Source organism: Rana temporaria, chromosome 1 (assembly GCF_905171775.1).
Source record: "Rana temporaria chromosome 1, aRanTem1.1, whole genome shotgun sequence".
NCBI classification, from domain to species: Eukaryota; Metazoa; Chordata; class Amphibia; order Anura; family Ranidae; genus Rana; species Rana temporaria.
The window spans coordinates 25732434-25758889 of record NC_053489.1 but is presented as its reverse complement, the minus strand read 5'-3'; the positions used below and the strand labels follow the sequence as shown (position 1 = coordinate 25758889).

The 26456-nt window shown below is 49.8% G+C and overlaps 1 protein-coding gene across 1 annotated transcript in view; it reads right to left on the bottom strand.

Moving 5' to 3' along the window:
* The window catches only part of KIF24 (kinesin family member 24), a 70844-nt gene that overhangs the window by 42279 nt on the left and 2109 nt on the right, over positions 1–26456 (bottom strand). Inside the window, exons 2-3 of the mRNA XM_040336032.1 lie at positions 10743–11349; positions 5902–6091 (exon numbers count right to left, since the gene is read on the bottom strand). Coding sequence (XP_040191966.1) covers positions 5902–6091; positions 10743–11349 — 797 coding nt within the window. The remainder of the gene's footprint in view (positions 1–5901; positions 6092–10742; positions 11350–26456) is intronic.

Here is a 26456-nt window from a genome sequence, read left to right as displayed (position 1 = left end):
ACCCAGAGTCAAATGCCTGAAGGGCAGGTACTCTAGCGCTGAGCTAAACCTGCTCCCCTTTTGTGACAGTCAACAAAAAAAACTCCCGAATGTCCACAAAGGGAGCATCCAGAAGAACCGAAAGGACTAAATTCAAGTCCCATGGGGGTAGTGGAGGGGCCACATGCCAGACCCCCAGACCAGACGTACGCACCAAGGAGTGCGACGCCAAGGCTCATAGAAAGTAACAGCCAGAGCAGAAAACTGACTCCTAACCGTACTTAAGGCGAGAGCCTGATCCACTCCCTGCTGTAAAAAACAGCAGAATCCTGGACACCACTTATGTCCGAGGGTGCCACTTCATCTCCTCACACACAGAGATGCAGGCCTTCCACGTATGATGTAAAACCTACGTGAGGTAGACTTCCGTGCAGGCAGCACGGTAGAGACCACTAAGCCCAATAGGCCTCGGGCCCACAGCCCCAGGCTCTCAACAGCCACGCCGCTAAGCCAGTGGCTGTAAAAAACAGGGTGGATGATCAACAGAAGATCAACCCCCAGGGGAAGACGCTAGGGGGTGTCTGCCACCAGACGCACCAGGTCCGCGTACCATGAGCGACGCGGCCAATCTGGGGCAATCAGGATTGATAGAATTCCCTCGGCTTCCACTCTGCGCAGCAGTCGAAGAAGAAGCTACCGAGGAGGGAAGGTTTAAAGTAGGCGACAGTGACCCCAAGGAGCCACCAACGCGCCTGACGCGTCTGCCCATGGGTCCCTTGACCTGGCCAAAAAACATGGCACCTTCCGGTTGAGGCGGGACACTAGAAGGTCCACGCATGGAGTGCCCCACTTTCGGCACAGACACTGAAAACCCCTACGGGTGGAGAGACCACTCTCCTTGGTCTAGCGCAGTCCGACTCAGGAGTCGGCCCGCCAATTCCATACTCCCGGAATGTACACGGCCGATAGAGCCGGAACGGACCTTTCGGCCCACCGAAGGATGTGCGCGACCCTCGTCGCTGCAACAGAACTCCGTGTGCTTCCCAGATGGTCGACGTACGCCACAGCGTTGTCGGACAGGGTCCTGAATGGTCAGCCCTGTAGATCCAGGGACCACCAGGCAAGGCAAAGCCTGATCCAGAACAATGATTGGTAGGTGGGACTCCACCTGAGTCCAGCGCCACAGGGCTGACTGGGTGCCCCAAAAAAAACCTCCCCAACCGGAGAGGCTGGCATCCGTCGCGACCACCGTCCAGTGACATGGCAGAAATGCCTTTCCAGCCCGAAGCACCGGAAAAGTCAGCCACCACACCAGGGACCAGGTGACTCAACTGAACCTGGTAATCCAGGGATGACGGAAGCTTGTCCCCACGAGACAGCAGTTCCCTCTGTAGCACCCTGGCGTGGAATTTGGCATACGGAACCGCCTCGACAGAGGCCACCGTCAGACCCAGAACCCTCATGCAGAATCGCAGAGATGACCACTACTAGGTCGACAACTGCTGCCCAGCAGATTGCAGAGTCTGAATTCTTTCCGTTAGGAGAAAAAATTTTCGCCCCGGCGGAATCCAGGACTAGTCCCAGGAATTCCAGTCCCTGAGACGGGACCAACACTGACTTCTGGACAAAACAGAAGTCAGCCAAACTCTTGGAGAGTCTGACACGTGACAGACATGGCTCCACTAATTCAGAGCTCGAGGAAGCTCGTAGGAGAATGTCGTACAGACATCCCACAATAACAAACCCCCGCTGCCACAGCCGGGCCAGTATCGGAACGAGCACCTCGGTGAAAACCTGTGGTGTCGACACCAAGCCGAGCGGGAGGGCCACAATGAAAAATGGTCCTCCCTGACCGCAAAGTCCAGAAACTCTGGTGCTTTGAGCATATGGGAACATGCAGGTACGCGTTCACGGCATCCAAGGACGCCAGAAAAACCTCATCCTTAAAGTTTGCACTTTTACAAAAAAACAAACAAAGGCCTGAGGCCCAGGATTGGACGGACCCCGTCCTCCTTTGGGGACCCCAAAACAGATTGGAGAAAAACCCCGGAGCCTGTTCCACGAGGGAACTGGCACAATCACTGCCCTGACCAAAAGATCCTGGACAGCCCCTGACAGAGCCACCCGGCGAGCCAGAGGATGGAGGGAAAAAAACAGTTTGGTAGACAAGAGAGAAATCCTGTCTCGCACTCAGAGGAAACTACCTCGCAACCCCAACAGTCAGAGAGGAGAGACCTCCACCGAGCCGCGAATTCGCGGAGCCAGCCCCCCACCCGAGATGCGAGCGGAGGCAAACCTCCAAGCGGAAGCAGGCTTGCTGGGCTTGCGGCACCCGGGGCGCCTGTGTCCTCAGTGGACGTCCTAGCCCCCTGAAAATATGTTTTCCTGCCGCACTTGGCGGGCGAAAACCAAAAAACGCATGGGGAACAGTAAATGAGGGCCCTCGCCTACAGTGAGGCACCTACCCTTTTTTAGATTGCGGGAGCAGAGTGCTCACACCGCCCGTGGCATCCTTTATGATGACAATCAGAGACACCCCTGCGTACACCCCCACAGGGCAATACCACCAGGGACTACTGAAAAGACCGTCCGCAGACCAACCCCCAGCCATACAAGGCAGGGCAGAAAACATGGCGCAGGCGGATGCCCTGGAGAGCAAGGGGAGCATATCCGGGGTCGACACACAGACAAATATCTGACCTAGTACCAACTGGTCGGTCAGGACCACGCAGGTCATAGAAGCATTCTGCGCCTCCAGCTCCCCGTCCGGGAAACGTCTGCGAAACCAGAGTCCCGGCCAAAACCGGACTCACTAACACCCCCCCCCCCCCGCTGTGAATATGGAGCGACCACATTCACAGCACCCCTATCAGCGGGGTCCCCAAAAGCGGGAGCCCCTTCCCCAGGTAATGTGGCAGCCTTGTTTCAAAAACAAGCTACCCAGCTGAACACAGGGGGCGGGGGGGAGAGAGAGAGACACCCTGATACAGGAATCCTCCCCAAAAAAGAGGGGACAGACCGCAAAGCATTTTGTACCCTGCGACTGATCCCAATCCTTGCACAACATATTCCAGACATGGAACACAAGGAAAAAACACATATTGCGGTGCGGGGCGGCACGGAACCCAAAAGGGACTGACACCACTGATGCCACCTCCGAAACCACCATAGACATGGTAACCCGCACCGCAGTGTTAAGAGCCCCAACAACAGCACCATCAAGTGCTGACCCTGAAACAGGGCCATCCTCACAATCCGTGTGGACAAAACCAGACGCCTCAGCGAGGCCTGATTCCCTGTCAGAAAAAATACCCAGAGAGAGGCAGAGGGGGGAACAAGTGCAATTCCCACATCCCTCCAACACTCCCATCCTGACCCAAAACGCCTCAGGGACTGCCAGCACAGCATCCCTGGAGGCCGCAGGAACAGGGACACTAAGGGTTAACATCCCCTAGTACTGGCAGGCTCCACAGGACATCCCCCCAGCCGCCACAGAGAACAGGGAAACCCCCCCCCCCCCCGGAGGACTCACCGTCCGACCAGACCGCCGCTGCAGAGAGCCAAAAACGCTGCCTGTGCCGCGCCATCCAAAAGGAAAATGTGCAGAGCCGTACGTGCCGTCATCCTAGGCACAAGAGCTGTATCAAGATGGCCGCCGATATGTCTGCGGGCTCCGAGAAAATGGCCGCCGCAATTACAACTGCGCCATAAAACACCGCCGTCAGCGGCAAAATGGCGCCCGAAAAACTGCGTTTTTTTCAAAAAACACACAGCAAAGCCCCAGTGACACACGCAGTACACAGGCCCACAGGACCCCCTCCGCACATATGGCAGCCCAGAAAAACACAGCACCCACAGCAGTAGCAGCCCCCAGGTCAGACTGAGCCCCCCAAGCGGGGCCCCCACCTCACGGCCGTCACCCAGAAACTGGGAAGGAGGGAGAGGAAAAAAGGGAGAGAGGAAAGCAGGGCAAACCCTCAGTCGACCTCCCCAGACCACTTACCTGAGCAAGAGGCCACTACTTACCCGTCCTGCGACCACCGGCTGGAGGTATCCCAGACAGATCCAACGTCCGCTAAACGGCATGGCTGTCGGCCAGACACACTGTGACAAGGCCATAGAGACCGGTCATATGTGTGCCCTAGAACCGAAGTTCCCCGGCCGCCCCTGGAGCAATGGGGCCTGTCGTGGACGTCCCAAAGCTGAGCTAAGGGCCGGCACACGCTCGAAGGCCGAACCTGGGGGGACTACAAGGGCCGAGGACCCAGCCTGTCACCCAGTCGGCTGTTGATAGAAGAATCACAGGATTCCAAAAAATGCAGGAACAAAATAATAAAAAGCGAGAAAATCGCAAGAAAAAAATCTCCAGAGTAAAGGAACTCCAGAGTGCCTGACTCTCCTGACGTTAGGCAGGAAAAAAACTGAGGCTGTTAGAGCAGGGTGTGGGTTATACCGGGGGGGGCCACGCCCCCTGGGAGGAGCTGCACTGAGGTTTGTGTTTGTTAACACTTTAAGTGCTTTTTTTCTGCCTAAACTCTCCTAGTGAAAGCGGATATAACCCTAATGTCAAAGAATGCTGTGTCCGTCTATGAACGAAAGAGAAAAAGGATTTTTGTACTCACCGTAAAATCCATTTCTCTGAGTTCATAGACGGACACAGCCTTCATTGACATTAGGGTTATGCTTCTTCCTACCAGGAGAGTTTAAATCTCCTGGTAGGAAGAAGCATAACCCTAAGGTCAATGAAGGCTGTGTCCGTCTATAAACGAAAGAGAAATTGCGGCGGCTGGTCGGCTAGTGCATGGGTGCTCAACCTGTGGCTCTCCAGCTGTTGCAAAACTACAATTCCCATAATGCCTCAGCCTTTGGGAGACATGCTTGTACCTGTCAGCGGCTTGCAATGCCTCATGGGAATTGTAGTTCCGCAACAGCTGGAGAGCCACAGGTTGAGCACCCATGGGCTAGTGGTTAATTCAGGATGTAACATGTTACAAATGTACCGGTCCCCACACCCCTCGATCCCCCCGTTTTGGTAGCGAGTGGGCGATTCTTCTCAAAGAAAATGCGACTGCGCAAGGCTCCGCCAGCATCATTCTAATGAATGATGCTGGCAGAGCCTTGCGCAGTCGCATTTTCTGCCTATTCTGTATTTATTATACAGGATTTATATAGCGCCAACAGTTTGCACAGCGCTTTACAACATGAGTGCAGACAGTACAGTTACAATACATCGGAGGGCCCTGCTCGTTAGAGCTTACATTCACAATGTTCTGTGACTGAATGGACTACAACTACCTACACCCTTTTGCGGCTGTCTACTTGTAGTTCTCAATGAACTACCATGGCGCTGTTGAGCGCTGGGGTCGTTTATTGATTCTTCCCGTCAGTGGGAAACTGGATTAATGCAATTATCCAATAAAAACCATGAAGGGTGTGCTTATTGGTCTTCCTTCGGCATATTGGGGGAGATTTACTAAAACTGGAGATTTCAAAATCTGGTGCAGCTGTGCATGGTAGCCAATCAGCTTCTAACGTCAACTTGCTCAATTAAGCTTTGACAAAAATAAAAATGGAAGCCGATTGGTTTCTATGCAGAGCTGCACCAGATTTTGTACTCTCCAGTGTTAATAAATAAACCCCATTGTGACCACTGGCGTGTTGCATCACACTGTCGCTTTTTGTTCCAATGTTGTTAAAAATTAAGCATAGTGCCGACGGGGGACCCCAAAAAAGAAGGCACAAAACTGGTCTGTGCCTTTAGAACCACTTTCAGAAGAAAATAAATAAATAAAATAGATGTAGCAGCATTGCAAGGAAGAATGAAAGGCAGAGGGAAAGCGGACTTCATTAAGAAGCATGTGGCCAAAATGACGGCTTACAAGCCCAATGAGCGCTGCAGAGCCGTAGTCTCTCACACTATACCTGCAGAATGTATTCTTTCAGATTCACCGCTTCTTTCTTCTCATAAATCACAACCGTTTCACGACCGTCTACAGTCACCACGCTCACCTCCCCGCGTCTCTCCTCTCTTAAACCCAGCGGACGTTTACGGACACAGACTCGGATTTTATCGGTGTCAGTCCAGGCGCCTTCCTTCTCCGCGGAGTTCGACCTGTCCAGGGCAGAGGACAAAAACATTAAAAATGGAAGTACTCAGGATATACTTATTTGAGGGCAATAGTAAATAAATGATAGACATTTTTTTTTTTCTAAACACACACACACACACAAAATTATAAATATATATATATATATATATATATATATATATATATATATATATATATATATATATATATATATATATATATATATATATATATATATATATATATATACAGGGAGTGCAGAATTATTAGGCAAGTTGTATTTTTGAGGATTAATTTTATTATTGAACAACAACCATGTTCTCAATGAACCCAAAAAACTCATTAATATCAAAGCTGAATATTTTTGGAAGTAGTTTTTAGTTTGTTTTTAGTTTTAGCTATTTTAGGGGGATATCTGTGTGTGCAGGTGACTATTACTGTGCATAATTATTAGGCAACTTAACAAAAAAAAAATATATACCCATTTCAATTATTTATTTTTACCAGTGAAACCAATATAACATCTCAACATTCACAAATATACATTTCTGACATTCAAAAACAAAACAAAAACAAATCAGTGACCAATATAGCCACCTTTCTTTGCAAGGACACTCAAAAGCCTGCCATCCATGGATTCTGTCAGTGTTTTGATCTGTTCACCATCAACATTGCGTGCAGCAGCAACCGCAGCCTCCCAGACACTGTTCAGAGAGGTGTACTGTTTTCCCTCCTTGTAAATCTCACATTTGATGATGGACCACAGGTTCTCAATGGGGTTCAGATCAGGTGAACAAGGAGGCCATGTCATTAGTTTTTCTTCTTTTATACCCTTTCTTGCCAGCCACGCTGTGGAGTACTTGGACGCGTGTGATGGAGCATTGTCCTGCATGAAAATCATGTTTTTCTTGAAGGATGCAGACTTCTTCCTGTACCACTGCTTGAAGAAGGTGTTTTCCAGAAACTGGCAGTAGGACTGGGAGTTGAGCTTGACTCCATCCTCAACCTGAAAAGGCCCCACAAGCTCATCTTTGATGATACCAGCCCAAACCAGTACTCCACCTCCACCTTGCTGGCGTCTGAGTCGGACTGGAGCTCTCTGCCCTTTACCAATCCAGCCACGGGCCCATCCATCTGGCCCATCAAGACTCACTCTCATTTCATCAGTCCATAAAACCTTAGAAAAATCAGTCTTGAGATATTTCTTGGCCCAGTCTTGACGTTTCAGCTTGTGTGTCTTGTTCAGTGGTGGTCGTCTTTCAGCCTTTCTTACCTTGGCCATGTCTCTGAGTATTACACACCTTGTGCTTTTGGGCACTCCAGTGATGTTGCAGCTCTGAAATATGGCCAAACTGGTGGCAAATGGCATCTTGGCAGCTGCACGCTTGACTTTTCTCAGTTCATGGGCAGTTATTTTGCGCCTTGGTTTTTCCACACGCTTCTTGCGACCCTGTTGACTATTTTGAATGAAACGCTTGATTGTTCGATGATCACGCTTCAGAAGCTTTGCAATTTTAAGAGTGCTGCATCCCTCTGCAAGATATCTCTCTATTTTTGACTTTTCTGAGCCTGTCAAGTCCTTCTTTTGACCCATTTTGCCAAAGGAAAGGAAGTTGACTAATAATTATGCACACCTGATATAGGGTGTTGATGTCATTAGACCACACCCCTTCTCATTACAGAGATGCACATCACCTAATATGCTTAATTGGTAGTAGGCTTTCGAGCCTATACAGCTTGGAGTAAGACAACATGCATAAAGAGGATGATGTGGTCAAAATACTCATTTGCCTAATAATTCTGCACTCCCTGTATATATTTATATATTTTACAGGCCTTGTACACACGAGGGGACATGTCCGATGAAAACGGTCCGCGGACCGTTTTCAAAGGACATGTCCGCTGCCGGATTTCGGTCTGATGTGTGTACACACCATCAAACCGAAATCCGCGCGGACAGGATACGCGGTGACGTGGCCACGCCGTCGCCGCAACGATGACGCGGCGACGTGCGCGACCCTGGAAGGTCAATGCTTCCACGCATGCGTCGAAACACTTCGACGCATGCGAGGGCTTTCGGCCGAGCGGACATGTTCGGTGAGTCATACAGACGACCAAACATGTCCGACGGACAGGCCTCCAGCGGACATGTTTCTTAGCATGCTAAGAAACATTTGTCCGCTGGAAACCTGTCCGATCCACCGTTAAAGCGGGGGTTCACCCAAAAAACAAGTATATAACATTAGATTCAGTATACCTCAAACATGTACAGTATGCCGTTTTTTTTTGGTGGGGGGGGGGGGTGTACATACGGAATTCATGGGCGTTCCTGTGCAGTGCCACAATGTCATCTGGGACTTCGCCCATATGATTGACGTGCCTGAGAAAAACTCCCCCTGGCGCATAAGGCGCGTCACTACTTTCCGAAAATAGCCGAACTGCGAGTCGGCTCTATACGGCGCATCGACTAGGAGCTGTGTAGCGCTGACTGCGCAGGCGCCGTATAGACCCGACTCGCAGTCCGGCTATTTTCGGAAAGTCATGACGCGCCTTATGTTTTCCTCAGGCACGTCAATCATATGGGCGAAGTCCCAGATGACATTGCGGCACTGCACAGGAACGCCCAGTCCCGCAGGAGTGAGTACCCTGAAGCCGGGAAGGAAAAGACTGAGAATCCTGTATGTACACCCCCCCCCCCCCAAAAAAACGGCATACTGTACATGTTTGAGGTATACTGAATCTAATGTTATATACTTGTTTTTTGGGTAAACCTCCGCTTTAACATCCTTTTATGGCACCCTTGGTTTACGTGTAGTTCAACAGCCAATGTTCTTGGTCTCTTTGGCCTCTCTGTGCGCCCTCCCGTTGTGTCTACCACCCCATCCTTAGCTCCCGGCATTGGGAATCCTGGGTCGGTGACATACTTCTTGCCATCGGAGCCCACTCGCATGAGAGCCCCCCACCCATCAAGGTGCTTTTGGGTGGGGAGGCCACAGGTCGCTCGCTCTTACCCACCCCTTTTCCGGCTGGGCTGCCGGCTCGTATAAGAGTCTGGTGTGAATTTTGGGAGGACTCCCAAGCCGTTTTTTTGGCGTAGGGGTTCCCCTTTAAAACTGTACCAGACCCAAGGGTCTGGTATGCTCTTGGAGGGGGAACCCATGCCGGTTTTTTATTTAAAATTTGGCGTAGAGTTCCCCCTCAAGATCAGCAAAACACAAGTCTCATGCCAAAGTCGGATCATGCAAGACGGCGTTCCGACTTCGATGTTATTCAATGGAGTGAAGTAGGATTAAAGTCGGACCAAAGTAGTACAGGGAGCGTTTGCAAAGTCGGACCGACTTGTGTAGGACCAGTTAAGACGCCTCCCATAGGGAAACATTGATTTTCACACGTCATGCGACATGAGCTCCCAACGTCGGAGCGTTTGTCGGACCAGTGTGAACCCGGCCTCAGAAGTCACATAATTAGTGAAATGGGGCCAGATTCAGATACATTATCGTATCCATCGGCGGGGCGTATCGTATCTCAGATACACTACGCCGCCGTAACTTAGGGCGCAAGTTCCGTATTCAGAAAGAACTTGCGCCCTAAGTTACGGCGGCGTAGTGTAAATGTGTCGGCGTAAGCCCGCCTAATTCAAATGTGTTAGATGTGTGCGCGTTTTATTTTTCAATTAATTGTGACCCCACGTAAATGACGTTTTTTTTACTAACGGCGCGTGCGCCGTCCGTGGATGTATCCCAGTGTGCATGCTCCAAATTACGCCGCAAAGACTCATTGGTTTCGACGTGAACGTAACTTACGCCCAGCCCCATTCACGGACGACTTACGCAAACGACGTAAAACGTGAAAAATTTGACACGGTCCTGACGTCCATACTTAACATTGGCTGCGCCTCCTATAGCAGGGGTAACAATACGCCGGAAAAAAAGCCCAACGTAAACGACGTTAAAAAAAATGCGCCGGGCGGACGTACGTTTTTGAATCGGTGTATCTACCTAATTTGCATATTCAACACGGAAATCTACGGAAGCGTAAATATGCAGCCTAATATACGACGGCGTAAGAGACTTACGTCAGTTGTATCTTAGCCAAATTTCGGCGTATCTTGCTTTCTGAATACAGAAAGAAGATACGCCGGCGCATCCTAGAATTTACGCGGCGTATCAATAGATACGCCAACGTAAATTCTTTCTGAATCCGGGCCATGATGTCCACCTGTGTGCAATCTAAGTGTCACATGACCTGTCATTACATAGACACACCTTTCAGAAAGGCCCCAGAGGCTGCAACACCTAAGCAAGAGGCACCACTAACCAAACACGGCCATGAAGGAACTCTCCAAACAAGTAAGGGACAATGTTGTTGAGAAGTACAAGTCAGGGTTAGGTTATAAAAAAAAATATCCAAATCGTTGATGATCCCTAGGAGCCCCATCAAATCTATCATAACCACATGGAAAGAACATGGCACAACAGCAAACCTGCCAAGAGACAGCCGCACACCAAAACTCACGGACTTGCGCCCCCTGAAACGCGTTGGGTAAAACAAATGCTCTTGGACTTTTACTGCGGTGCTATTTTTTGCCTACACCCCAAGGCACATTTGAGGGCTCTTTGTAACCCATAATAATTCAATTATTTCATTTATTTTCATAACTTGGCCAATTCTTACCGCCCACATGTCTGTGGCACCCCGTAATTATACCCCGATACATGCATTACTCTGTGGATCGCAGGGCCCTCATTGTCTTTGGGTCTTGGTGCCAAGCCACGCACTGCTTTACAGGAAGGCACACTAGCATCGGAGCTGGATTCTTCTTCCCCCTGCATGGTGAGGGTTTTCTGACCATGAGACTGCTCACTAGGTGGCGCTCTCATTGTTGGCTCCGCTGAGCATTTCTTAGGCTGAGGATACAATATGTCTGGTGATGAAAAGAGACCGCTGCCCTGGTCATAGACATCATCAAACTGCAGCTGCCTCCTGGTGGCCCATCTATTAGTCTGGGGCTGGAGGTAGACACAGCCAGGCTGGAGGGGTGTCCTCTCCTCTCTGTCCTCCCCCGACACGCTTTGGATGATCTTGATCAGCTGGAAGAGACGCTTGCGGTCCTCCATGTTGTGAACCCCCAGCTTGGAGTAGTCCTTCATGGTCACGGAAGCCAGTTCCTCCACCTTCAGCAGTCCAAGGGCAACAAAATGAGGGTAATACCGCTGCAGCTCAGCCTCGCACAGACACTCCAAAAGGCAGGAGGCCATGGCCACCAATTCCAACTTCTCTCCTGAAAGAAAAAGACAAGAAAATTATCCAACATTGGCTTGTAAGTCTCCATCGCGACACATAAATCACAGGCTGAGGGGAGAGAAAATGATCCAACATTGGCTTGTAAGTCTCCATCACGTCACATAAATCACAGGCTGAGGGGAGAGAGGGGGACCAAGGTATTCCTGAAGTCTAGTCCGATTAGATTTTGCCTTCCCTGGTTCCTTATTTCGCCCCCCATCGGAACCCACACGCATGAGAGCCCCACCCATCGGAACCCCCTCGCATGAGAGCCCCCCCCCCCACATCGGAACCCCCTCGCATGAGAGCCCCACCCATCGGAACCCACTCGCATGAGCCCCACCCATCGGAACCCACTCGCATGAGAGCCCCACCCATCGGAACCCACTCGCATGAGAGCCCCACCCATCGGAACCCACTCGCATGAGAGCCCCCACCCATCGGAGCCCACTGGCATGAGAGCCCCCACCCATCGGAGCCCACTGGCATGAGAGCCCCACCCATCGGAACCCACTCGCATGAGAGCCCCACCCATCGGAACCCACTCGCATGAGAGCCCCACCCATCGGAGCCCACTCGCATGAGAGCCCCACCCATCGGAGCCCACTCGCATGAGAGCCCCACCCATCGGAACCCACTCGCATGAGAGCCCCACCCATCGGAACCCACTCGCATGAGAGCCCCACCCATCGGAACCCACTCGCATGAGAGCCCCACCCATCGGAACCCACTCGCATGAGAGCCCCCCCATCGGAACCCACTCGCATGAGAGCCCCCCCCCCCCATCGGAACCCACTCGCATGAGAGCCCCCCCCCCATCGGAGCCCACTCGCATGAGAGGCCCCCACCCATCGGAGCCCACTCGCATGAGAGCCCCACCCATCGGAGCCCACTCGCATGAGAGCCCCACCCATCGGAGCCCACTCGCATGAGAGCCCCACCCATCGGAGCCCACTCGCATGAGAGCCCCACCCATCGGAGCCCTATCGCATGAGAGCCCCACCCATCGGAGCCCTATCGCATGAGAGCCCCACCCATCGGAGCCCACTCGCATGAGAGCCCCACCCATCGGAGCCCACTCGCATGAGAGCCCCACCCATCGGAGCCCACTCGCATGAGAGCCCCACCCATCGGAGCCCACTCGCATGAGAGCCCCACCCATCGGAGCCCACTCGCATGAGAGCCCCACCCATCGGAGCCCACTTACACGAGAGTCCCCATCAGAGCCCACTTACATGAGAGTCCCCATCAGAGCCCACTTACATGAGAGTCCCCTCTACAAAAGAGTCCCTATTGGATTCCCTTTAACATCAGGGTCACCTTTTCAGCTGAATCCCCTAAAGAGTGCCCCTTACATCAGGGTCCCTGCATACAGAGTCCAAGACTTGGATGGAGGGGTTTAGAGCAAAGACCACATGTAGCCTCTGCTGACTGTAATGCTTGAGTATATGCCACTGACCCTACATGAGTGCTGGATACCATCTTGTAGCAGGATGGATATGGCCCGCAGGCCATAGTTTGGAGAGTCATTGGCCCGGATTCACAGACATCGGCGCATATTTATGCCGGCGTAGCGTATCTCTTTAACGCTACGCCGGCGCAGCGCACAGATGCAAGTACTGGATTCACAAAGCACTCGCTCTTAAAGATACACTGGGTTTCCTTGGCGCAAGCCAGCGTAGGTGGAAGTGGGCGTGAGCCATGTTAATGAGGCGTAACCCCATGCAAATGACGGGCCAAGCGTCATAGAAGTATTTAAAATGAACGGCGCATGCGTATCCCTGTGCGCATGCTCAGAATCACGTCGGAACTACTCCCTAAGATACGACGGATCACTGCCTACGACATGAACGTAACCTACGCCTGGTCATATTCACGTACTACGTAAACGACGTAAAATACAACGGCTTGTGTTCCCTGGTCCATACCTTTGCATGACTTGCTCCTCCTATATGGGGAATAACTTTACACCGGACGTCCGACTTGCGCAAAGTGCGTATATTATGCGCCGGGGCGCAACTACGTTCGTGAATTGGCGTATCTCCCTCATTTGCATATGTGCATAGAAAATCAATGGGAGCGGAAAATGCGCCCAGCGTAAATATGCGCCTATGATACGACGGCGTAGGATAGTTACATCGGTCGGATGAAGCCTATTTTCAGGCGTATCTAGTTTTGTGGGCACGGCGCACAGATACAACGGCGCACGTTTACACTTACGCGGCGTATCTCGAGATACGTCGGCGTAAGTGCTTTGTGAATCCGGGCCTTTGTCTATAGAAGTGGGCATTCCTAGGCAGGTTATATCTGCATACAGACCACCCTAGGTCAGGGATCGACAAATCCCGGGCGCCAGGTCGCCATGGCGACTAGAAATAGTGTCCTGGCGACTTGGCTTGGAAGGTGGGCAAAAAAAAAATACCGTTGGTATTACAAGTTATTACCACCAGATGTGTGAGCTGGCGCCATCTGGTGGTGGCCGTTGGTATTACAAGTTAAGCATTACAAGTTAAACAGCAATTCTAATGTCATTTTTCACTATTTTCACTGCCATCTTCTTCCCTCTAATTAGAACCCCCAAACATTATATATATTTTTTATCCTAACACCCTAGAGAATAAAATGGCGATCGTTGCAATACTTTCTGTCACGCCGTATTTGCGCAGCGGTCTTACAAGCGCACTTTTTTGGGGAAAAAAAATTACACTTTTTTTAATTAAAAAATAAGACAAACAGTAAAGTTATCCCCATTTTTTTTTTATATTATGAAAGATAATGTTACGCCGAGTAAATTCATACCCAACATGTCACGCTTCAAAATTGCGTGGAATGCCGACAAACTTTTACCATTTAAAATCTCCATAGGCGACGTTTAAAAAAATCTACAGGTTGCATGTTTTGAGTTACAGAGGAGGTCTAGGGCTAGAATTATTGCTCTCACTCTACCAATCGCGGTGATACCTCACATGTGTGGTTTGAACACCGTTTACATATGCGGGCGCTGCTCACGTATGTGTTCGCTTCTGCGCGCAAGCTCGTCGGGACAGGGCGCGTTTTCTGGCTCCTAACTTTTTTAGCTGGCTCCTAGATTCCAAGCAAATTTGTCAAACCCTGCCCTAGGTAATGCCCACATGTAATGCTGAGCCTCCATGATTGACAGAACTGAAGTCCAATATAATAAAGTAGTGGGCCACAGACAGTCAGGCTGGGAAAGAAAGTTAGAAGATGCTGGACGTCCTCCGGCCAAGAAATGAGGTGGAATGTCTGACTTGCTGCAGATTCTAATGCACATTGTGTGAAGCTCACAGGGTTCAGTGAAAACAGAGTAAGTAACCTCAGTCCAGGCGGGGGACACTGTACAACTGTGCAAGTCTGACCACAGCCAAAGTTCAGCTCTAATTGTAGCAAAGAAAAGTCAGGTCACCACTCTGGCTGCGCTCTCTGGCAGGGCTCAAGGGTTAGCCAAGCACAAATATAGATTACACAACTCCCATAGATGCATTTGGAAAATTGGGCAAGTCTAGATTTCCTCATTGATAAAAGGAATCTGGCCCGGATTCTCAGAGGACTTACGACGGCGTAGCGCAATGTACGCCGTCGTAAGTTTGAATCCGACCCGTTGTATCTATGCGCCCGATTCTTAGAATCAGTTACGCATAGATATCCATTAGATCCGACAGGCATAAGTCTCTTACGCCGTCAGATCTTAACTGCATTTCTTTTTTTGACCGCTAGGTGGCGCTTCCGTCGAATTCCGCGTCGAGTATGCAAATTAGCTAGATACGCAAATTCCCAAATGTACGCGCGGCCGACGCAGTAAAGTTACGACGTTTACGTTAGGCTTTTCCCGGCGTATAGTTACCCCTGCTATATGGTGGCATAAGTGCGGCGTACCAATGTTAAGTATGGCTGTCGTTCCCGCGTCGAAATTTGAAAAAGTTACGTCGTTTGCGTAAGTCGTCCGTGAATGGGGCTGGACGTCATTTACGTTCACGTCGAAACCAATGACGTCCTTGCGGCGTACTTTGGAGCAATGCACACTGGGAAATTCCGCGGACGGCGCATGCGCCATTCCGCAAAAACGCCAATCACGTCGGGTCACAGTAGTTTTACATAAAACACGCCCCCCTGATCCAAATTTGAATTAGGCGGGCTTACGCCGGCCGATTTACGCTACGCCGCCGCAACTTACGGAGCAAGTGCTTTGAGAATACAGCACTTGCCCGTCTATGTTGTGGCGACGTAACGTAAGTCGGATACGTTACGTGGCCGCAGAGATACGCCGCTGGACGTGAATCTGGGCCTTAGTATTTAATAAAAACACCTGTCTGTCCCCACCCATCCACGCCGTCCTTCAAGCTGCGTCCCAATTTACGGATGGGTGGAGGGTCCTTATTACCTATTACAGCTTTATATTGGTATCCAGCAGAAGATGAAAGGACTAGGAGGAGGGAGTGGACACTCAGCTGTCCCTGGATGATGGATCTCAGTGTGTGATGGGGGGGGTTGTACTCCAAACCACACAACTGCTGGTGTCACCGATCACCCGACATAACAGCTGTCACTCCCAGCAACACTCATCATAGAAATGTCCTTTCATCATCTCTGCCTGCTGGACATTATATTATTAGGGATCTGTAAAGTGAACCCCCCCCCCACAACTCTTTTTTTTTTTATGTTTTTTTTAACCACTTAAGACCCGGACCTTTAGGCAGGTAAAGGACCCGGCCATTTTTTGCGATTCGGCACTGCGTCGCTTTAACCGACAATTGCGCGGTCATGCGACGTGGCTCCCAAACAAAATTGGCGTCCTTTTTTTCCCCACAAATAGAGCTTTCTTTTGGTGGTATTTGATCACCTCTGCGGTTTTTATTTTTTGCGCTATAAACAAAAATAGAGCGACAATTTAAAAAAAAAATGCAGTGGGGTAGATTCACGTAGGGGCGCGCAATGATACGGCGGTACAGCGTATCGTATTTACGCTACGCCGCCGTAACTTACAGGAGCAAGTGCTGTATTCACAAAGCACTTGCTCCGTAAGTCGCGGCGGCGTAGTGTAAATGGGGCCGGCGTAAGCGCGCGTAATTCAACTGTGGAATGGGGGCGTGTTTTATGTAAATGTGTGATGACCTGACGCGATTGATGTTCGCCGTCCGTGTACATATCCCAGTGTGCATTGCCTCCAAGTACGGCGCAACGACGTATTGGTTTAGACGTGAACGTAAATTACGTCCAGCCCTATTCGCAAACGACATAAATAATTCAAATTTAGACGCGGGAAGGACGTCCATACTTAACATTGGCTGCGCCTCCTAATAGCAGGAGCAACCTTACGCAGAAAAAGTCTTTACGCAAACAACGTAAAACGCCGGGCGCACGTACGTTTGTGAATCGGCGCATCTAAAAAATTAGCATATTCTACACCGACAGCAACGGAAGCACCCCTAGCGGCCAGCCTCAGAATACACCTTAAGATACGACGGCGTTAGAGACTTATGCCAGTCGTATCTTAGGCTAAAGTCGGCGTATCTAGCTTTCTGAATACAGAAAGTAGATACGCCGCGTAAATTCAAATCTGCGCCGGCGTAGTAAATTCAAATCTGCGCCGGCGTATCTATAGATACGCCGCGTAAATTCTCTGTGAATCTACCCCAGTATTTTTAACTTTTTGCTATAATAAATATCCCCCAAAAATATATTAAAAAAAAAAATACGTATTCTTCTACCTATTTTTGGTAAAAAAAAAAAAAGAAATCCCCAATAAGCGTTTATCGATTGGTTTGCACAAAATGTATAGCGTTCACAAAATAGGGGAGATTTTTATTGCATTTTTATGAATTTTTTTTTTTTTTTTTTACTACTAATGGCGGCGATCAGCGATTTTTTTCGTGACTGCGACCTTATGGCGGACATATCTGACAATTTTGACACATTTTTGGGGCCATTGTCATTTTCACAGCTAAAAAGTGCATTAAAAATGCATTGTTTACTGTGAAAATGACAATTGCAGTTTGGGAGTTAACCACTAGGGGGCGCTGAAGGGGTTAAGTGTGACCTCATCTGTGTTTCTAACTGTAGGGGGGCGGGGCTGGACGTGTGACATCATTGATTGTGTTTCCCTATAACAGGGAACACACGATCGATGACAGCGCCACAGTGAAGAACGGGGAAGCTGTGTTTACACACACCTCTCCCCGTTCTTCAGCTCCGGGGACCAATCGCGGGACTCCAACGGCGATCGGGTCCACGGGTCCCGCGGTCACGGAGCTTCGGACCGGGTCGCGGGCGCGCGCCCATGACCCACGGCTGGGCACTTAAAGAGGACGTACCTGTACATGCCCAGCCATGCCATTCTGCCGACGTATATCTGCAGGAAGCGGTCCTTAAGTGGGTACGGTATGTTTCCACTACCCTGGACTCCTGTATCTGAGACAATTGGAGATCTCACCGTTGACAGCTGTCATCAAGTCTGGAGGGGGAATCCCAATAGGGATACCTGTACCAGTGATCACTAAAAAAAAAAATTATTTCAGCACTTTAAAGCGGAAGTCCACCCAAAAAAAATTGAAAAAAAAATAAAAAATAAGCCAAAAAGGCTCCAAAAAAATATATTTTTTATACTTACCAGAAATGGCTGTTGCTAGGCAGATCGTCCTAATCTGCCACTTCCACGTACCGCAGTGATCTTCTCCTCCTCGCGTTGCCTCCTGGGAAATGGGGGGCACGGTCTTCTGGGACCTGTGCGTGTCTCCCAGAGGACAGCCGCCATAGGAAACGGACTGTGAAGCTGCAAGGCTTTACTGCCCATTTCCCTTAGTGAGGATGTCGGCGCCGACACACGATCCAGAGGATGGATCGGCCTCGGGCGGCCAACATCGTGGGCACGCTGGACAGGTAAGTGTGCGGTATTAAAAGTCAGCAGCTACAGTGTTTGTAGCTGCTGACTTTAACCAAAAAAGTAGCAAAAAAGTACAAAATATTGTGTTTTATTTCTTCACAATTGTCGCTTTTTTTGTTTTATAGCGCAAAAAATAAAAACCTGCAGAGGTGATCAAATACCACCAAAAGAAAGCTCTGTTTGTGGGGGGAGAAAAGGACGATAATTTTGTTTGGGTCCAGTGTCGCACAACCGCGCAATTGTCAGTTAAAGCAATGCAGTGCCGTATCGCTAAAAATGGCCTGGTCATTAAGGGGGCAAATCCTTCCGGTCCTTAAGGGGTTAAGCTAAGGGCGGAGGGATTCCAAAAAGTAGTGCAGTGCTGAATAACAAAAAATGGCCTGGTCATAAAGGGGGGTAAAATCTTCCCCTCTCAAAATCCACTCGCAAAATGCGAGCAGGTTTTTTGAAGGCTGGTATACAGTATATTCTGTAATATTATATTCCAGGGGAATAACCTCCTATGACCTGATGATTACCTGGAATTGTCATAGCCGAGTTACACATCACTGACAAGTATTTATTTTCTAAAAAAGGGAAGGCAAAGGCCATGTCAGTTATTTATGTCACAGACAAGGGCCGTAGGGTAGTACAGACCTTGCATTGTGACATGCACTCTGCCAATGACAGCAAAACAATTACACAACTTAAAAGAAAAAACAGAAATCTCTCCTACAAAACACTACAAGCCGTGTAAAGTCTGTTTTGTAATCTAAAGTTAGACCCCTTTCACACTGGGGCGTTTTTCGGGCGTTTTTTAGGCGCTTTGGCGTTTAAAAAAAGCCTGTAAAGCGCCTGAAAGAAGCCTCATCTGCAATCCCAATGTGAAAGCCCAAGTGCTTTCGGAGGCCTTTCACACTGCCAGCGCCCGAAAAACGCTGGTAAAGCGCTGCTAAGACCCCTTTCACACTGAGGCGCTTTTCAGGCGCTTTGGCGTTAAAAAAAGCTTCCTCAATGGGAAGGGGGCTTTAGGAGCGGTGTATTAACCGCTCCTAAAGCGCTGCAAAGAAGCTGCATGCAGGACTTTTTTTGACGCCCTGCCAGCTCAGCGCCTCAGTGTGAAAGCACTCAGGCTTTCACATTGGGATTGCAGATGCAGCTTCTTTCAGGCGCTTTTTTTTAACGCTAAGACCATTTTCACACTGGGGTGTTTTTCAGGCGCTTTAGTGTGAAAGCACTTGAGCTTTCACATTGGGATTGCAGATGCAGCTTCTTTCAGGCGTTTTACAGGCGCTTTTTTTAACGCTAAAGCGCTTGAAAAATGCCCCAGTGTGAAAGGGCCCTTACAGCCACAGAGACCATCGATGAGAATGAAGAAAAATGAAAAGAAAAAAAAGAAAAAAAAGAAGAAGAAAAAAAAAGAAGAAGAAAAAAAAAGAAGAAGAAAAAAGAAAAGTTTTTGCGATTCGGCACTCCGTCGCTTTAACTGACAATTGCGCGGTCGTGCGACGTGGTTCCCAAACAAAATTGGCGTCCTTTTTTTCCCACAAATAGAGCTTTCTTTTGGTGGTATTTGATCACCTCTGCGTTTATTTTTTGCGCTATAAACAAAAATAGAGCGACAATTTTGAAAAAAAATGCAATATTTTTTGCTATAATAAATATCCCCCAAAAAATATATAAACAAAAAAAAAATCCTCAGTTTAGGCCGATACGTATTCTTCTACCTATTTTTGGTAAAAAAAATAAAATAAAATTAAAAAAAAATCCCAATAAGCGTTTATCGATTGGTTTGCACAAAATGTTTTAGCGTTTACAAAATAGGGGGTAGTTTTATTGCATTTTTATTAGTTATTTTTTTTACTACTAATGGCGGCGATCAGCATTTTTTTTCGCGACTGCGACATTATGGAGGACACATCGGACAATTTTGACACATTTTTGGGACCATTGTCATTTTCACAGCAAAAAATGCATTAAAAATGCATTGTTTACTGTGAAAATAACAATTGCAGTTTATGAGTTAACCACAAGGGGGCGCTGAAGGGGTTAAGTGTGACCTCATTTGTGTTTACAACTGTAGGGGGGTGTGGCTGTAGGTGTGACGTCATTGATTGTGTTTCCCTATATAAGGGAACACACGATCCATGACGGCGCCACAGTGAAGAACGGGGAAGCTGTGTTTACACACACCTCTCCCAGTTCTTCAGCTCCGGGGACCGATCGCGGGACTCCAGCGGCGATCGGGTCCGCGGGTCACAGAGCTTCGGACCGGCTCGCAGGCACGCGCCCGCGACTCACGGCTGGGGATTTAAAGAGGACGTACCTGTACGTGCTTGTGCCCAGCCGTGCCATTCTGCCGACGTATATGTGCAGGAGGCGGTCCTTAAGTGGTTAACAACATTGTCAGTGCTAGTAGATAAGTAGAAACATTGTAACTCTTCCTTCTTAGATCAAAGGAGTATAACTTGTGTGTAAATGCAGGAAGTTTAACACCACTTAGTGCCGGTTCACACTACAGCGACTTGGGATCCAACTTGTCAGACCTCAAGTCGCCCCAAGTCGCCTGACATCAGAAATCCTATGTTAGTCAATGAGAGCCGTCTTAATGTACACTAATGAAGTCGCTCCGACTTCAGAAAAGGTTCCTGCACTACTTCAAGGCGACTTCTAGGCAACTTATACCCATTGACTTCAATGGAAGTCGCCTCCAAAGTCGGATCTCCATCTTAACTGAAGCAACTTTACAGGAAAATAAAAGTCGCCTTGCAAAGTCGCGCTGTAAGTCGGGTTTCCCCTGTGTGAACCGGCACTTAGGCTTCATTCAGACCAGGCGGACTCCATCGCTACGGAGTCCACCAGCTCCCACCAGCTCAGCGGGAGATCTCTCTGCTGAGCCGGCTGATGACAGGTCCCTCTCTGCTCACTGAGCTGGGAGGGGCTTGTCCAGCGCCGCGGTCTCTTATGGAGAGATTGGACAGCATGTCCGTTTTCATCAGATCTCACCGGATCCGATATGGACGGATGGCGACGTTTTGCCATACGTCTGATTTTAGTGGATCGGGTCAGATGTGTGTCAGAGGAGACAACTCCCGATACCCGCTCTGTGTGTCAGAGGAGACAACTCCCGATACCCGCTCTGTGTGTCAGAGGAGACAACTCCCGATACCCGCTCTGTGTGTCAGAGGAGACAACTCCCGATACCCGCTCTGTGTGTCAGAGGAGACAACTCCCGATACCCGCTCTGTGTGTCAGAGGAGACAACTCCCGATACCCGCTCTGTGTGTCAGAGGAGACAACTCCCGATACCCGCTCTGTGTGTCAGAGGAGACAACTCCCGATACCCGCTCTGTGTGTCAGAGGAGACAACTCCCGATACCCGCTCTGTGTGTCAGAGGAGACAACTCCCGATACCCGCTCTGTGTGTCAGAGGAGACAACTCCCGATACCCGCTCTGTGTGTCAGAGGAGACAACTCCCGATACCCGCTCTGTGTGTCAGAGGAGACAACTCCCGATACCCGCTCTGTGTGTCAGAGGAGACAACTCTCGATACCCGCTCTGTGTGTCAGAGGAGACAACTCTCGATACCCGCTCTGTGTGTCAGAGGAGACAACTCTCGATACCCGCTCCATGTCTCAGAGGAGACAACTCCTGCATCTTTGATTTGTTGCTCTATACATCAAATAATCTCAAGCTTTATATATTGGAGGCGACAACTCCCGATACCTGCTCTATGTATTGGTGACAATCCCTGTTGCCCACTCTACACATCTGTGGCGACAACTCCAGATGCCCACCCTACCCATATCAGGAGGTGACAACTCCTGATGCCCACCCTACCCATATCAGAGGTGACAACTCCTGATACCCACCCTATCAGAGGTGACAACTCCTGATGCCCACCCTATCAGAGGTGACAACTCCTGATGCCCACTCTATGTGTCAGAGGAGACAACTCCTGATGCCCACTATGTGTCAGAGGAGACAACTCCTGATGCCCACTATGTGTCAGAGGAGACAACTCCTGATACCTGCTCTATCAGAGGAGACAACTCCTGCATCTTTGATTTGTTGCTCTATACATCAAATAATCTCAAGCTTTATATATTGGAGGCGACAACTCCCGACACCTGCTCTATGTATTGGTAACAACCCCTGGCGCCCACTCTACGTATTGGTGGCGACAACCCCTGGCGCCCACCCTACGCATCAGTGGCGACAACTCCAGATGCCCACCCTACCTATATAAGGAGGTGACAACTCCTGATGCCCACCCTACCTATCAGAGGTGACAACTCCTGATGCCCACTCTACCTATATCAAGAGGTGACAACTCCTAAAGCCTACCTATATCAAGAGGTGACAACTCCTGATGCCCACCCTACATATCAACACCTGGTGCCCATTTTACACATTGGCGACGACAACTCCTGATACCCGCTCTATGTATCAGAGGAGACAACTCCTGCATCTTTGATTTGTTGCTCTATACATCAAATAATCTCAAGCTTTATATATTGGAGGAGACAACTCCCGACACCTGCTCTACGTATTGGTAACAACCCCTGGCGCCCACTCTACGCATCGGTGGCGACAACCCCTGGCGCACACCCTACGCATCAGTGGCGTCAACTCCAGATGCCCACCCTACCTATATCAAGAGGTGACAACTCCTGATGCCCACCCTACCTATACCAGGAGGTGACAACTCCTGATGCCCACCCTACCTATACCAGGAGGTGACAACTCCCGATGCCCACCCTACCTATACCAGGAGGTGACAACTCCCCATGCCCACCCTACCTATACCAGGAGGTGACAACTCCCCATGCCCACCCTACCTATACCAGGAGGTGACAACTCCCCATGCCCACCCTACCTATACCAGGAGGTGACAACTCCCAATGCCCACTCTACATATCAGAAGTGACAACTCCCAATGCCCACTCTACATATCAGAAGTGACAACTCCCAATGCCCACTCTACATATCAGAAGTGACAACTCCCAATGCCCACTCTACATATCAGAAGTGACAACTCCCAATGCCCACTCTACATATCAGAAGTGACAACTCCCAATGCCCACTCTACATATCAGAAGTGACAACTCCCAATGCCCACTCTACATATCAGAAGTGACAACTCCCAATGCCCACTCTACATATCAACTCCTGGTGCCCACTTTACACATTGGTGACGACAACTCCTGATGCCCATCCTTTGTATCAGAGGTGACAACTCCTGACTGCCTACAGTTCAAAAGCTACTTTGGAAAGTAAAAGGTTAATTTCCGGCCGCCCCGCCAGCGAGATGTTTACCCTCTTAGGGCTAGATTCATAAAGCCCGCCGGAAGTTTGTGCGGGCGTAGCGTATCTGAGATACGCTACGCCGCCGTAACTTAGTGAGGCTGGGGCTGGATTCTCAAAGAACCTGCGCCCTAAGTTACTGCGGTATAGCGTAAATCTCTTGGCGTAAGCGCGCCAAATTCAAATTGAGAAGAGGTGGGCGTGTTTTATGTAAATAAAACATGACCCCACATAAATGACGTCTCTAACGAACGGCGCATGCGCCGTCCGTGAACGTATCCCAGAGCGCATGCTCCTAATCACGTCGCAAATAATCAATGCTTTCGACGTGAACTTATGCAAAGCCCTATTCGCGAACGACTTACGCAAACAACGTAAATTTTTCTAAATTTGACGCGGGAACGACGTCCATACTTAACATTGGCTATGCCTCATATAGCAGGAGTAACGTTACGCCGGAAAAAGCCTTACGCAAACGATGTAAAAAATTCCACTGGGCGCACGCACATTTCTGAATGGCGTATCCAGCTCATTTGCATATTCTACGCTGAAATCGACGGCAGCGCCACCTAGCGGCCAGCGTAAATATGCACCCTAAGATACGACGGTGTAAGAGACTTATGCCAGTCGGATCTTAGCCTAATTTCGGCGTATCTTGCTTTCTGAATACAGAAAGAAGATACGCCGGCGCAGCTTTGAATTTACGTGGCGTATCTATAGATACGCCGGCGTAAATTCTTGCTGAATCTAGCCCTTACACTTTATCATGGAACAAAACCAGCTCTGCCAGTGTGTGGGGAAGGTCCACCTTCTGAGTAATTCCAATTGCCTGAACGGTGTTGTGTTGGAACACGCAGAGGCGGACGCACTCCGTGTATATAGAGGTGTTTCTGCTGCATGAGAAGCAAATTAAAATCAGGTTATTGGATTTCTGATAAACATGAAAGGTGACCGGACTGATGACACCCGGAACGTATAACATTTATTGGGGGATGAATCAGTCAGATTTATTATGAAGTGAAGGACACGGCCCCCCCCCCCCCCAGATACAAGGGACGGCTCGGATCACTGCATTGCCTTATTGGTGCACTGACAAGTATATCAGTGTTCCCATTATAACCGGCTAAACGCAGAATATCACAGCTGATACCAACAGCTGTCCTACACAGCAAATGGCCGAGGCCCCCCCATCCCCCTACACCTCCACTACATCCAGAATAAAGTTACAGCTTACAGTAACCCTTTCCTTGTACTATTCCTGAACTCCACGAGTGGCCCGACACCCCCAGAGAACCAGGAGCAATAATAGGTTCATCTTGACTTTTGATGTGAAAGTCAGGGCCTAGCCCCACCCATCCCACTTACTGCAACGCCACCTGTAGGAAGCTGTGAGCAGTGCTGATCTCCAAGGCTTCATTACACTGCAATGCATTTTTTGTGCATTATTGCGCTGCACGCAAAGGGCAGACCGTTCATTTCAAGAGCTGCTCTGCATGCGACAAAGTTGCTCATGGAGAGATTTGGGCTTCCGCTGTTTTTTTTTGTAGTTGTGTGAATACACCCTTAGGATGTCTGTATCACTTTAGAGGCTTTAACTTTTTTTTTTGTTTTTGTTTTTTAGGATAGAGTTAGGAAGTTTTAGAACCCCTGTCAAGTTTTTATTTGTGTCCACATCCTACCCATGGTATCCCAAAGTGGCCCAACTCAGCAGCCCACACCACGCAGCTTCCCACCACCCCTGGTGCTCCAGTGTAGTCTACCCTAACCACAGAAATCCAGCCCATCCTACCCAGCCCCCGACGCCCCAGAGTAGCCCACCCTACACATCCCCCAGAAACCCCAACCTACAGATGCCCCATCACCCTATCCTACCCACCCTACACATCCCCCCGAAACCCCAGAGTACCCAACCTACAGATGCCCCATCGCCCTATCCTACCCACCTTACACATCCCCCCGAAACCCCAGAGTAGCCCATCCTACACAACATCCCCCGGGACCCCAGAGTAGCCCATCCTACACAACATCCCCCGGGACCCCAGGGTAGCCCATCCTACACAACATCCCCCGGGACCCCAGAGTAGCCCATCCTACACATCCCCGGTACCCCAGAGTAGCCCATCCTACACAACCCCCGGGACCCCAAAGTAGCCCATCCTATTCATCCCCGGCACCCCAGAGTAACCCATCCTACACATCCCCCGGGACCCCAGAGTAGCCCATCCTACAAATCCCCGGTACCCCAGAGTAGCCCATCCTACACATCCCCCGGGACCCCAGAGTAGCCCATCCTACACATCCCCAGTACCCCAGAGTAGCCCATCCTACACATCCCCAGTACCCCAGAGTAGCCCATCCTACACATCCCCGGTACCCCAGAGTAGCCCATCCTACAAATCCCCGGTACCCCAGAGTAGCCCATCCTACACAACCCCCGGGACCCCAGAGTAGCCCATCCTACACATCCCCGGTACCCCAGAGTAGAACATCCTAACATCCCCTGGCACCCCAGAGTACCCAGCCTACAGATGCCCCGGCACCCCATCCTACACATCCCCCGGGACCCCAGAGTAGCCCATCCAACACATCCCCAGAGTAGCCCATCCTACACATCCCCCAGCAGCCCATCATATCCAATGCACCCAAACGCTAAGCACAGCAGCCCATATTATCTACAGCACCCCAAAACACCCCACACTATCCATAGCACACTAAAACACCCCACATTATCTACAGCACCCCAAAGCAGCTAAAACTATACACAGCACCCCACATTATCTACAGCACCCCAAAGCAGCTCAAACTATACACAGCACCCCACATTATCTACAGCACCCCAAAGCAGCTCAAACTATACACAGCACCCCACATTATCTACATCACCCCAATGCACTATCCATAGCATCCTACACTATGCACA